Raw genomic sequence first — 15,718 nt, 5'->3', positions numbered from 1 at the left:
TAAAAGTTTAGAGAGATATACAGCATAAAATGAATTTAAAAATTAAAAAAAAAGTTCAATGACAAAAAAGTACGTTGGAGTCAGGAATAAGATAATAGAACTCAACTGCATGTTGAGTTCTATTTAACTCTGAACGATATGCATTAGGCCCCAAATTTAGATTCAAGCATTCTAACAGCCAATGTTAAGAAGGAAACATGATCTATTACCAGGTAGTCTCTAACCACTCTTCAGATACATATTAGTGACACTGAGCTTAGTGAGAAGCTACCATAAAATTAATAAACAGCATTCTTGAAACTACCACAACTTTAAACATAATGATGAGTTTCAAAGAGCTATTTTTTATGATCCTATATACACTAATGACATTATGCTAAAGAAGAACTGGATAATGTATGCCTAACCACAAATAAACAATACTATAGGAAGATTAACAATGAAATCCAGCAGGGAACAGAGTACACCATCCAGAGTAAGCTTTAAACATTTCTAAACATTTTAAATGGCTATCAGTAGGTAGATGTATATTTCCTCAGAAATAAAAGACCAAGTACTATTAACTTTAGAAGAAATTATTAATCTATAAATTGAGGGAGAAAAAAGCAGCTATGATACAGATGAGAAAATTCCAACATACACCCATTTGAAATATCTCTTCAATATGTCTAATGCTTGCCATATTTCTTTACTTAGCTCATTTCTGGAATATTCTTGGACTCTGACTATTAATATTTATTCTGCAATTTATGTCAGATGTCCTTAAAAAATAAAATTTTCAGTAACAAATGCAAATAATTTAAAAAGTGTACCAAAGTCTTATAATCAAAACCAAGAAAAACATCTTTAACTTGTGTAACTACTTCTTGAATTTACTTAGATTTCTGAATAATAATTAGTACAGAGATATTTCTTCACTCACCAATTTCAGACATTAAATATCAATCTCTCCATATAATTTTATGTAATTATATGTATTTTTAAAATCTGTATGGTTTTTATCATGACTATTTATTGTTTGCTATGGAGCCAAACAGTACACAGTTGCTTTCTTCTATAATTTTGTATGATTGCTTCATTTTTTGTGTGTGGTTTGTTTTCTTTGAATGTACAATTAAGTCTAACAGCTTAAACTATAAAACATTCTTCAATATACTCTCCAATGAAGTCAAACATTAGATAATTCATCAATTCCATTTTCTTTCTTTCCTGAAGACTTTGCTCTTCTGAACCGGTCATCTAGACTTGCTATGCAGATGCTATCCTGAGACTTCTATTGACTATTATTCAGAATTCATTTTGGCTCTTTCCTGTTCTGGATTTCCTGTTTCCTGGAGGGATTCCATGTCTTTCCCTTCCATGGTTTGTTCCCTTATTTGACAGAAACATCTTTCAAAGCTTCCAGAAATATGGTGTAATGGAATTTATATGGAAGGTAAATTCTTTTTGGTAACTCCCATGTCTCTAACTTTGATAACTTGCATTTCTCTAAATTTTCTTTATAGAGCACACATGTAAATTTCTAAGTTTACCAAGACCAAACAAGACAAATCACCATGCCAATGCCTTCCAATGGCATTGGAGGAGAGATGGATTGGCCTATCAACTGATGTGCTTTTTCAAACTAAATATGCCATATATGTACCACATCCCACTCCAAGATGACAAAGAGTGGCCCTGTTTGAAAATTAAAAAAAAAAAAAAAATGAATTGCACATCCATGTGAACATAAATTAATGCATCCTAAATGCTTGGAGATTTTAATATTTTTAAAGTTTCTTTGAGTCTTGATTACAAGTTTAAAGACTGTAACAGATTAGGTCAGTAAGAGAAAAATGCCAGTTTAGCTTTGGTACCAGTCCAAATTATTAAGCATTTTGAATTGGAAGATGTCTTTTGCTTCAAGTTTGAATTGTTATATTTTTAAATGAAAATTTAATTCAACACATGAAACAGCTAAAGAAATAGGTATAAACAATCTTTTAGGATTTGACAATGCAGGGCGTCAGCATTCCTAATCCTGGTGTTGTTCAAGGGTCAGCTGTATTTTAAATACCTGTATTTAACGGACACTGTATCTTCTTACTTTGCTAATAACATTCCCACAAATGGCAAGAAGATTTCTCTGATTATCTTTTTTCCAAATCACTAAAAATAGTAAATCACTTATTAGATTAAGAAAAATAACAAACACGTATGTCTTCTAAATAAATGACCTACCTATGTTCCACCGCCTATATTTTGCATCATCAAATTGTTGTCTCAAAACGAGGAAATCTATAACATCAGGCATATCGTGGTATCTAATTACAAATAGAAACAAACTGATTAGGTCACATACCTAAAAATATCTAAAAGAAGTTCAAATTTATCTGAATCTTGAAAAACAATCTATAATAAGAAACCACCGCCTCTTTTAATAGTCCTTACTTCATGGTAAATGATCCGCCAGTCAGTTTACCAGTATCAGGATCTAGAAAAGCAAGTTTAAGGCAGCATAGGGTAGGCAATCCCACTTCATACTTTATGCCAACTATTTTCATCAGTTCTTGTTCCTGAGAAAGATACAGAAAATATGAAACCATCTTCACAAAACAAACTGATAAACATAATAACATTTTTTCATTTCAATGATCTAGATAGTGATTATTCTGTGCATGCAACAATTTACTGGCCTGTATACTGAAGAATTTATACCTTTATAGTTAACAAATCCTATCTATAGATAATATGTAATATCTATATATTATAACTTTCAAAAAAAAGAGAAAACTTTATTAAAATAAAAGTTTTCCAGGATCCCTGGGTGGCGCAGCGGTTTGGCGCCTGCCTTTGGCCCAGGGCGCGATCCTGGAGACCTGGGATCGAATCCCACGTCCAGCTCCCGGTGCATGGAGCCTGCTTCTCCCTCTGCCTGTGTCTCTGCCTCTCTCTCTCCCTGTGTGTGACCATCATAAATAAATAAAAATTAAAAAAATTAAAAAAAAATAAATAAAAGTTTTCCAATATAGTTCCAAAGACCTCTACATAGTTTTCAACCCTGGCTGATAAATCTAGAAATACTTCTTTACAAATATGAAGTTTACCTTAGATATCAATGCTAATAAGTTTTACTATACTGACACTTCGTACCCAACTTATAAAATATCAGAGTACATAAATTCAATCTTTTGTTTCTTTGAAAATTAATTACTTTTACTCTCCAGGACTGCCTCAATTAAAAAAGGTACTTTCATGAGACAGTTTCTTACAGTGAAAAGAGGAACATTCAATACAATTTTCTACATAATCTAAAACTGCACTTTTTAAGTAATAAACACCATACCCGTAGTTCCATTTTATGCCATGGCTGTTTTTTTGGATTGATACTATAAATCTTATTTTTCCGGGCCATTTCAACATAAGCTTCATGTCCTTGCCGAAAGTAGTAAACCTAAAAAGTCAAGTCACAATTTTAAAAACTTGAATGTTTCCTTTAATCCAAGATGCAAGATATCAGCTAAAACTGCAAAGAGAGAATTTAATATCCTTTCAAAAGAAATTCTAATACTTTAATATTTTTTCCTTTTCCTCAAATTGTCCAAATGTCATGTAATCAACAAAGTGTTCTAAATAACATTACTTTGGTTATACACCAAGAGATAAAATAAGCAGTTTTCTGGTTTTGTTTCATTGTTTTATTTTTGGATTCAGAATAAGTTGACCAATGCTGTATAACGAAAGTTGTAACTTGGAGTTACGATCAGCTTATCATTCATGTATTTTGGTAGCAAGTGGTTTGTACATATGCAGTAAACTCCGAAATGAAAAATTATTTTTATGTATCTTTTATCCTTACAAAGAGAGCAAAGCATGTATTTATCCTCATTTTATGGAGTTCACATTTAAGTGACACCTGACTATTATCCTGTAGAACTGGTCTTGACATAGTAGTCTGACACTATGTATTCTTACCACTATAAAAAAATAGGAGTTTTTTTTTTTAAAATACTATTAAAATTTTTACAAATGCTATTAAGTTCTTGGTAACATTCTGGGATATCCATTAGTCTACATACTTATATTCTATTTATTAATATCACTATTACTCGAGTTGTTTGAAATTTCATAGGAATAATGCTGAATAATGAGACCTTGTCTGTTTAAGCACCAACAATTAAAAACACAACTTAAACATTTTGAAAGAAAATTATTCAATAAGGATTTATACAGTATAGTCATCTTGAAATATAAATTTGACTAGATTAAATATAATTTAATCAAGCATCTTTTTGATGCTCAAGGATCTGTCATGCTCTATCAATGTACTAAATTACAAAAATGTTGAAATGTTCTGTCTCTCCAAGTCTTAAGTAGGGGCCCTAAAAGACTTTTCTCCAGCTTGTTCTTTAGTTACTCTTGCAAAAAAACTGTTTTTGTTTTCTTTTTTTTACTGTTAACTGTCACTTGCTACTTTCTACTACTAATTAGTATGGTTTGCTAAAGAAGCTCATATTATACTTAATTTATTACTGCCAATCTACTGGATACCAGATGACTCTGTTTCTTAACACTTACGTATAAAATAATACATGAAAGCTGGACTACGAATTTTGATCTAAGGTCTTACATTTTCATTTCAAATTCATAAGCACATAGTCCAAAATGATGACCGATCGCATTTTCTTAAAAATGAAATATTTCTGACTCCAATACATTTTTAAAAAGATCTAATAAATTATAAAACTAAATAAAGTGCTGAATTGCATTCTTCCCTTAACATGTCATATATTTAAGCCGCCTTATGCTATGAAAAATATATTTTTAGAAAGAAAAAGAAAATTGGCAATAGAAGCCTTATTAAAAAAATACTAGTTTTTAAAATGCCAATAAGATTTCCATCTTCTTCCGATATATAGTTTTGCTATTGCAATATTTAAAGTGGCAAGTGGCCTCAAAAAAAGATTAGAGCTTTCCTCCTAATTATACTTTTTCCATACATAGCTATAAACGTATAAAATGAGATATTTTATGAAACTGCTGTTTTTTACAGTTTCAAGAGCTATTTAAAAAAGCTTAAATATACTTCAAAGAAACAAAGATTGTTTTTAAAAGTACCTCATCACCCATCTGTGGCACAAATGGACATCTTCGGGGAATAGTATCTGTAATCCATGTTGATGGTAACCATTCTTCTAATGTCAAACCATTTTCTGTTAGTTCTCCTACAGCCAATCTCTAGGATTTTAGAACATTATAAAGTAATATTATCACAAAAGTATTCATCTCTCAATCTGTCCTTTAAAACACCTATAGAGACGCCTGGGTGGTGGATTCAGTTAAGCATCCGACTCTTGGTTTTGGCTCAGGATGTGAGCTCAGGATCATGAGCTCCATGTCAGGCTCCATGCTCAGCATGGAATTCATGTAAGACTCCTGCCCCTCTCCGCTGTGCTTTCTCTCTCTCACAAATAAATAAATCTTTAATAAAATAAAGTAACTATAAAGGTAGTTAAATAAAAGGTGAAGGAGATTATTGAACAAAAGTATATATTAAGTATTTTAAAAACCCTTATTCTGAGAAGATGGCAGCAAGTGACATTATAGTCATTCAATCTTCCCAAATCACCACATAAAAAAAGAACTAGATAAACCAAACTTTACAGACAACATTCAGAACAAGACTAGGTAAACAAGATATCCTCCTAAATCCCAAAATATAAACTCTGTGTAATCTCTCTCTCAAAATCCTATCAGTTTTATCAATATTTCATGTAATAAACCAAGCCATTATTCAAGTTCTTTTTTTTTTAAATCATAGTCATGCCTTGTCAGAAAGAACTAAGTTATTTTCATAAGGGCTGAGTAGTGGATAATACAGAGGCTGTTTCAGTGATGTGGGCATTATACTTACACAAAGCCCAGGAATATTTTCTCCTCTTTCTCACACCTGGTTCACAATATATGAATTATGTATGTGTATATGTGTGTGTGTGTGTGTGTGCGTATATGTATGTGTGTATATATATATATATATATACACATATAAAAACAAAGGTTTCTGGTTAAACAAATGGATGAATCAAGTTCCCAAGTACCAATATGGGGAAAACTACAGGAAAAAAAAAAAAAAACAGGTTTGGGAAGGAAAGTAAAAAACATAAGTTTTATACATGTTTACCTCTCTCTCTCTCTATATATATATATATATATAGATAGATAGATAGATAGATAGATAGATATGTATCTCAGTAGTGAGAGGTATGCACTAGCAGGTATATATTCCTGCTAAACACAACTTGTTTCTCATTCAAACATATCAGGAGCACTCTCTTTGAAGATTAAGGGAGAGGTAAATGGCTTGGTATTTGCTTTATGTGAGACAGGTCCACTGGAGAATTTTAGTCAAAAGAATGACAGAATCTGACTTTTAAAAGGATCACTCTGGATGCCTCAAAGCAGGGATTTGCAAATTATGGTCCATGGTTCAAGTCCCACTGCTTCATTACTTTTATAAGTCAAATTTCATTGGAACACAGCCATATCCATTCATTTATATATTGTGTATGGCTGCTCTCAAGCTACAACAGCGGAGTAGTGGGCCCCAGAAAAAGTTTCTTGCTCCATACTTTGGCGAACAGAACCTAGGGATAAAAGGGTGGAAGCAGGATGACAGATAGAAGGCTTACTGCAGTAATACAACCCAAGAGTTTATAGTGGCTCACATTACTGTGATAGCAAAAGTGGCAAACAAAACAAAACAAATACAAAAAACACCCAAAACCCAAAAAAATCCTCAGGTGCTGAATATAGCTAGAAGATAGACACACAAAAAACCCCTGATGTACTGGATGTAGAATATGCGGGAAAAAGAGAAATTAAGGATAACACTACAGTTTTGATGTAAACAACTAAAAGAGTTGTCAATGTGAGAAGAAAAGGGCTGGAGAAGACCAGAGGGGAAAACATAGAAAATAAATTTTGTATTATGTTATTTTGATAAGTCAGAGGATGTCTGAAAAGTTAATTTATCCATACTGAACACACATTATTACATGTGTGTTATTATTACATGTGTGTATTATTACATGATAGAGTTAGAGCCATAGATTTTCAGTTTCTTACATTAAGGTTTTGAGTTAAAGTATATTTGAAAAAGGTTTCCTTCAACTTAAAAAAAAGAAAAGAAGGTAGGAAAGTCTGAAAATTGTTAATTCCAGCCTCAGTATGGGCTGTTAATTTCAGCAAATATTTCTCCCCACAGGGAGAAAATACCTATATTGACTGAAATAGCTAACAACTCAAATGGAATCAAGTTAACTATGAAACAGGAATGATCATATTTCTAACTCTAAGACTACGGTACAGCACGGCCTAGAATCAGAATGATACTAGTCCCCAGTAATTCTTGGGAAATCTAGAATTTTGGGTTAAAGTAAATTTCTATCACTTAGTACTTAGATAAAATGCATTGAATATTCCTCAAAATTTCAGCCTCATATTTTGAAACTTTAAAATTTTGGAGATACAAGAAATTGATTCATTTCTATTCATGGAAAGTCTTCTAGGTCTACCTCACATTTTGCTCATTCTGGGAGCCTTACCTGAAACTCTAAGAAAAAATGTCCTTATTTGATCTCTGAATTTCATCTTTAAAATTAATCTAGTAATTAAACATATTAGATAATGTGATATTTCACTCACTGTTTTGAAAAAAAAAAACTATTCTTATACTTCTTTTTATCCACTGAATTGGTTTATAAACTTTAGCGTCCAATAAAAATTTATTGGCCTGGTTTCTAGAGTTCCTAACAGTATAATGAACATATATCAGATATTGAGATTACTGCATCTCTGGAGTTTTTTTTTTTTTTTTAAAGAAAGAGTGTGAGTTAGCAGGCAGGGAGAGGCAGAGGGAGAGGAAATATCTTAAACAGGGTCCATGCCTGCCCCACTGCAGACTTGGACGTGAGGCTCAATCTTCCCACCCTGAGATCACGACCTTCCCAAAATCAAGAGTCAGATACTTAACCAGACTGAGCCACCCAAATGACCCTGGAGAATTCAATTTTTTAGTAAGCATTTTTTGTATTTGCCTTACTGTTTGTGCTTAATTAATTTGAATATAATTAGTCATATGGAAAATATCTTCATCTTTTCATACATGCAGTAAATATTAATTAACAGGATCTCTCAGTTACTTTCTATGCATAAGAAGAGAAATACTGTGTTTATTTGGGGTAACAAGACAACTAAGGAATAAGAAAAATTCTATCTACTATTAGATCCATTGGTGGACTAATACCAAACTATAGGTACTAAAACCAAATAAAAGGAAATAGTCTATAATATCCTTACATTTTATGATCTTTAAAGTTTGTCCCACATAAATTTAGTGGCATACAGATCCTACTGTAATCTTCAAGCAAAATGGCGAAATTAAAATATGCCAAATAGTAACAGTGGATCCAAATGTGTCATTGCATGAAGAAGTACAAGGTGTTAGCTTGTATGCAATTATCAAATCAAGGAATTAGGTGAAGTAAACTGCACTCTTGGGACAAAAAAAAGTTATGTTCTCACAGGGACTTAAAATACTATAAACCTTAAAAGTTCATCAAAACTGTCTTGAGCTAATGGAAAAAAAAGGCTTATTAGCCAAATATAGGGCTAAATCAGTTTTCTTAACCAATCTGTGTACCATAAAAAATAATGGGTTAACCTACACAGAAAAATGTTGGCATATGTGTGATATTCTCTTTGGTAAATCTTCCCGAAACAAAAGATAAAAGAATAGTAGCTGTGGAGTCCAAATTAAAGTAATTCATAATTATAAGCTGAAGCAAGTAAGTGCTCAAGTGAAACAGATAAAATAAACACTTAAAACAGATGTATCCTTAAATTTTTCAAAGCTCTCTGGAGGTAAAGACCTTCTTAGATTCCCTAGTATTTAATTCTACATTTGACAACTTATGTTTAATTCTAAAAATGAGAGGTTAAAAAAAAATCTTCCTTATGTTTATTTAATCAAATATACTTTCCATTTATAGTCTCTTGGGGAATAGAAAAACATCTCTTATATTTCACTTACTTCAGAGCAAAAGTGTAATAGCTCTTATTTTTTAAAAGAATCCCATTTCCATAAAAGCTGACAGATCTTATTTTCGTAACATTTATTTCTTACGTTCTCTGATCTGTCTCAAATTATCCACAGACTAAAGATGAAGTAATCAAACCAATACTACTATTGACCTAAGGACCATCTAATTATGGCTCACATGCTCTGTAAATTGATGAAAGCTTGTTAACAACAATAGTGTCCTCCTTTAGATTCATACTTATATTTTGGTCAACTATGACAAGTTCTGCCATTTTTATTCCAGGTGATGTGCACTCTCTAAGCTTTCTGGTTATTTTCAGCAAAAGTAATTAATAAGGATGGTTAAAAAGTAAAAGGCAGAAGATGAATAAACTGCATGTTTTATAACACTGTTTTTTTAAATACACAAATGAATAAATCCCACAAGATCACAAAAAAACCCACAACCTGCTCATATTATAAGATTACATGCTCAATATTTATGTATTTATGTATGTATATACTTATATTTTTATGTAATCTCTAAACCCAACGTGGGGCTTGAATTATAACCCCTAGATCAAGATTCACATGCCCTACTGACTGAGCCAGCCAGGTGCCCTAAATGCTCAATATTTAGGATATGGTAATTCTATAAGTAAATATTCTCACATGCTAAACATTTAAAGCTTGAGTAAATTAGATGTTTTGTTATAGTACATTTTATTACTGTGTAACTTCTGAGTTTTTTTCACTACTACTTGCTGGTATACCTCAACAACATTTATATTCATCAACAGCACTTCTAAAAGGAGTGCTTTTGTTCTCATAGAACACAACTGATTTTTTTTTTTTTTTTTTTTAAAAAAAACACCTTTTGTTTTCTTTCTTTGGGCTTCTTTTTCTTTGGTGATATTTGTCCATCTTTCTCTTCATTTACTTTTTTCCTTTCCTTTTTAATCTGTTTTTGCTTCTGTTTTTCAGATTCTTCTTCTTCATCTGAACTGCTTTCTGCTTTCTTGGTTTTATGCTTAGGAATTTTCTTTGGTGGTTGCAGATTAATTCCTGCATCTGCTGTCCAGTCAGAATAATCACTAGAGTAGTCACTAGAAGGCAAAAATGTATTTAAAAAATATACACACAAGATAAGACTTTGCTTTATAAAAACATAAAGAGAGACCACAATAAAGGATGACAGAATACATCTTAAATTAACTAAAAATAAATTAACTAAAAATATTAATTAACTAAAATATTTCCCTTTCAACTCATCATCTTCTAAACAGTTTCTTAAATTATGTAGGCTTAACTTACTTAAATATCTGAAAAAGTTTTCTAAGATAAATAAGCCTATAGCTTTAATTGAAACAATGAACTTAAGTGTCTTCTAAGATTTTATTTTTTTAAAAGATTTTATTTATTTATTCATGAGAAACAGAGAGAGAGGCAGAGACATAGGCAGAGGGAGAAGCAGGCTCCGGGCAGGGAGCTCGCTGTGGGACTTGATCCCCGGACTTGGGATCATGACCCGAGCCAAAGGCAGACACTCAACTGCTGAGCCACCCAGGCATCCCATCTTCTAAGATTTTAATATTAATATTAATTTCTGAGTGCTGCATATGTTCAAAATATTTTAAGGGCAAACGAAAATAAGGAGCAGAGGGTCACCTTCTTCAATTCTAGCATCAGTACAAAGATAGTCTGAGATACTACAAGAGATATCAATACTGAGAAAGAGGCATAGGGATTACTTTTCTGAGAGGAGGTGGGAGCTCCTGACCAGAGGAACTCCAATGGTACAGCACTGCTGCCATAACTAGAGCTGGATATTAAATGGGGACTGTCAGAAGTGTTTCAGCCCAGTAGGAAGGCTGCTTGCAAATTTTACTCAGTATCTACATATACGTTAGGTACATCTTATGCTTCCAAAAATGCCATGATTCTAAAAAAAAAAGGCTTCATTATATGTCACTACCGTGTCTACATTTCAGTTTACCTTCAAAAGATCTGTTAAAAAAAAAAAAAGATCTAAGTTTTACTGAATTGACATTGTTGCAAAATAAAGAACCCAGTTATGTTACCTTCTGTTCTAATTTTAGTACATGAGAATATTACTTGATTTTGTACAATTTTAAGATAAAAATAGAAATACCTTGAAAAAATCTAAGTTATACTATGTTAAAATCAATAATTAGTTCTCCTATACTTAGTGATACATGGCCTTATTCCTCTTTAAAGATTAACACTGAAAGGACAGATTTTTCTGGAGTTTTATTATACTACTATTATGTCTTATCCCTGTCTTGAATGTCCATGGTAGGTAACTACAAATACTCCCTAAGAATAATCATCACAGGTAAAAATCAAATAATTAAGGTGCTGTCCAGTGTGATTTCATGACTTCATTTTAATTTGAAAATGACTTTAAGAACTTAATTTAAAAAATATTGTCAGACACTACTAGATGCATGAGAATGCATCCACACAGCAAACATCTATCCAAGAATAAACTGTCCTCAACTTATGAGCATTTATTTATACTAACTCTAGCCATGGTCACTATAAATGGCACCTGCTAAATATTCACAGCTGCTACTCTCTGGAGCACTCACCACTAACAGAAAGTCTTCTGATGCTAGTACAGATCTAACCACAAACTACAGGACCCATGTTCTTTACAGCTACCTCCCATCTGCAGAAGCCACTAATGCTCTATGTGTCTCATGGTTTGAGATACTCTACTTCCATTACTGAGCCAAACGAAAGTGATTTTTCTTTACTGCCCTGTTTCAAATATAGAAAACTACTAGACACAACTATGGGTATGTGCATATCATTACTGGGAGTCACTGTTCTGGGAACAGGAAAGCCTTTGATTCTAAGAGTGATATAAGGAATTCCTAGAACCTCTATCTCTTGGGTTTCTTTGGCAATTTTAAGAGCTACTGCTGACAGGGCATAAGTGTAAAGGGCTAAGTATATTCACCATTTCCAAAGGCTGTATTTTCTTGCTACTACGACTTTACAAGGTCAGCAAAGATCATCTGCCTTGTAACAATGTGGATCACCAGTATATATACAGAAGATAAAGGAATCCTCACTTACACAGTCAAATGGCATAGGAATAACAACAGGAAAAGGAAAGCTTACTCTTATTGCTGAAAGAAATAATTACCATTCAACAAATTATACTACATAAAATAGTTAATTCTACAAGATCTCTTTACTTTTATAATTTAATGCTTGAATACTTCTCAAAACAGTAATGAAATTAATTTGTGATTCAGTATTACAAATAATAGTATTCAGAAGATAAATTACCAATTAAGAAGAAAAGGTCAAAAGCATCATTTTATAGATCTAGTTGCAATAACCAACATTTTTTACTTACTAGATAAAACATGTCAGAAAGAAAATCTCCTAAATTTTGGACAACTACAAAAAGATCTCCAAGAAGAACCAACTTTAAACTCAAAGAGATTTTGAAATGTGTTGCTGATAAAAAAGAATTTTCAGCTTTCTAAAGATTTTACAGGTGGAGAAATAGAAACAATTACCTAGAACTGCCATCACTATGCCATGCTCTCTCTTCCTCTTCAGATGTTCCACCACTGACAGCAACAACCTCACCTTCCTAAGAAATATTTAATACATATTTTATCGTATATTTTTACAAAACAGCAGTCTAGGATTATTAGAAAATATCAGTGATATCGAATAGTACCAATCATATTAGGATATTTACAATAATTAAAACTCCATTTTAATGAGTTATGAAACAGATCTTATATTTTGATACAATTATTAAATGTATCAAAATCATAAAACGTATCCGGTGAAAAAATGTATCCAATGAAATAATACCTATTAATATTGGACTCAGAACAATCAGATGATTAACATATTTTCTTTGCTGTTGTTTTTTATGCCTCAATATATCTTCTAGATTGGATTTTATCAAATTCTATAGATAACAATGGGATCAATTTTTTACTTTTTGAGTCTTTTTAAAATCTTAGTTTTCCTACAGAAGTTTTGAGAAACTGAAATTAGGAGTTTACATTTACTGACATCATCATTATTAAAAATAGCTTTATTACATACAAAAAAGAATATTTCAACTTTGGTATTATTTTATCCCAATGGCAGAGGACTAAAAACTACCTAAACACTGTTTCTCTTTATTAAATATTCTTGACTTAACATAAGATATTCTAGTGAAGCCATTTTCTTTATAAAAATTGTTTTTCAGGGTCACAAGATCTTATTCCATTTCTCCCTTGCTCAAGTAAAATTTTACACTCCAATAAAAACAAGACCTCAAATTAAGCTTTTACTATATTACACAGAAACTATTCTAAGCATGTATATCCATCACAAAATACTATTGGTGATAGGGAGCAGTTACTTAAATAAAAGAAATTAAAGCTTAAAAAAGTTAAGAAATTTGCCGTGGGCAGTACAATTAATGAACTAAGCTACTCCAAAGCTTAGACTACTCTCTAAAGAATGGTTCAATGTTATTACTTGCTGGGCACAATCAGAATTCTTCAAAATGACAATGAAATATATTACTTTATTAATTAAGTAAAACAGCATATCTTTTGAGCAAAGTTTTCTCTTTTCAATGTTTTAATAATGAAGAATGTGTATTACACACAGCTATTTCACAAAGTTCTGAGAACTAAGCAAATACAGAAAGATCAGAACCCAGTAGTAAATTTTATTCAGCAAATTTAATCTCTGCTCAATAGGAAAAAAAATTTTAAAAAGTGATTTGATTATTCCTGTCTTTACTGTATATTACTTCTTTAAAGGGAGAGAAAAGAAGTGTACTTCTATATTCTTAGTACAAAATTAAGAGGTACTATACACAACTATAAACTATTTGAAAAAACCCAGGATTCTTTCCATTAATTAATATAATGTGCCCAAAATGATATTCTGTTGTCAATGTACTCCTCTAGAAATTTATTCAATTGTTTTAAAAGGATGTTAAAATATAAGCAAATTAGTTTTGAAGACAAACGAAGGATTTAGTTAACTTTTTATTTTTTATTTATTTATTTATTTTTTTAAGTTAACTTTTTAATAGATGTACCTGGAACTACGTAAGGTTCTAATAAGCTAAATCATACCTATTTTATAGAAACATATTATTAAAGAAATATATTAAATCTTTCAAAAATAAACATTTTATAGAGGTAAATAACTAGTTCACATACATTTTATGTGTAGATCTAAACTGTCATGTACCAAATTTATATTATTAGCATATTTGGTCTTTTAACCAGATTGGACATATCATTTTGACCCGGCCATCCTAGGACCTAAAGCCACTGGAGATTAAACTTTTCAATTGAAGTTAGCATACTCTTAGTTTCAGTTTTATTGCCATGCCTACAGAAAATTCACTCGGAAAATTTCCATATATGTCTAACATTGCTTCATAAACATACAGTAGTCAACAAGATCATAGAATCCTTGACCTAACTCGGGGAGAAGGTGATCAGGAAAGCAGGGAGGGACAGGGAGACGTTGTTAAGTACTTAATAAAATTAAGTTGTGATTGCAAATTGATTGCCATTGTTGAAAGAATTTATAATTTAGTAGGAACAGGATATATATGGAAAGAATTACATATAAGGAAAATTTAAAATAAATCAAAAAGGTCATAAACTGTTAGATCAAAACTGAATCAAAATTATCAAATAAATGTCTGTTAGTAAAAATAGTTACAGACTAGAGCTTCGTGGTACTATTTTGAAAGCTTGGCTTTAGAGTAAAAGGAAGGTGGGTTTAACTCCTGCTCTACCATTTAATAGTTAGGTACACAGATAATCTAAACATCTTTGAACCTCATACATAAAATAGGAATCACTAATATGCATTTATTTTGTGAATATCAGATTATGAATATGTGTGCCATGCCTGGAACATACATAATGTCTTCAGTAGATGGAAATTATCACTATCATTTTAAGACCTAGAAATACACTATCTTTGAGTTACATCTATAAATAAATCAATGAATACAAACAGTCACACTAAAAAAAAAAAATTAAACTGGAAACAAATTTATGTATGTGCTGAGATCTTACATCTGAAGAACTAGTGCCATTTTCTATCTCTTCTGAAGGTCTAGGAGTCTCCTCCAAAGCAGATCTTGTGCGATAATTGTGTTGATTTGCCTGCTGCCGCTTGGATTCTCCAAGATCCAAGAAATGCTCATGAGCATGATTCTGGAAAAAGTAAATTAAATTTATTTAAAGTAGGATTAAAGAGCATGCTTTTTGTGCTTCAGAAGTTGCATATTTTTTAATTATAAAAAAATCCAGTCATATTTAAGATAGTCACATAAGTAGACTACAGTATCAATTCAAATATTTTAACACTGCCTTAAGTTAAATCACAAGTTTGTGATATCTGAAATTCACTTGGTTTAATAAGTTATAAATTTTATTTTTTCTGATTAGGTGATAACAGACTAAAGGGTTTCTAATTCTAATTCTCCTGTACCCACCTAAACCTAGAGAACAGATACAGAGGACCATGTGTTATGAGGCATATCTTAACAGGCAGAGGAAAACAGAAACCAAAATGATGATCACTAAACTACTCTGCCACTATGAGCAAGGACACCAGGTGGATGGCTCTCTC

The 15,718-nt window shown here is 31.6% G+C and overlaps 1 protein-coding gene across 1 annotated transcript in view; it reads right to left on the bottom strand.

Moving 5' to 3' along the window:
- The window catches only part of LOC121486486 (pleckstrin homology domain interacting protein), a 131,840-nt gene that overhangs the window by 30,915 nt on the left and 85,207 nt on the right, over positions 1-15,718 (bottom strand). The window contains exons 20-26 of the mRNA XM_041747395.1: positions 15,160-15,300; positions 12,616-12,692; positions 9,933-10,164; positions 5,098-5,217; positions 3,326-3,433; positions 2,431-2,555; positions 2,221-2,303 (exon numbers count right to left, since the gene is read on the bottom strand). Of these exons, the coding sequence (XP_041603329.1) occupies positions 2,221-2,303; positions 2,431-2,555; positions 3,326-3,433; positions 5,098-5,217; positions 9,933-10,164; positions 12,616-12,692; positions 15,160-15,300 (886 nt within the window). The remainder of the gene's footprint in view (positions 1-2,220; positions 2,304-2,430; positions 2,556-3,325; positions 3,434-5,097; positions 5,218-9,932; positions 10,165-12,615; positions 12,693-15,159; positions 15,301-15,718) is intronic.

The sequence above is a fragment of the Vulpes lagopus genome, chromosome 1 (genome assembly GCF_018345385.1).
Source record: "Vulpes lagopus strain Blue_001 chromosome 1, ASM1834538v1, whole genome shotgun sequence".
NCBI lineage: Eukaryota > Metazoa > Chordata > Mammalia > Carnivora > Canidae > Vulpes > Vulpes lagopus.
This window is presented reverse-complemented; position numbering and strand designations above follow the sequence as displayed.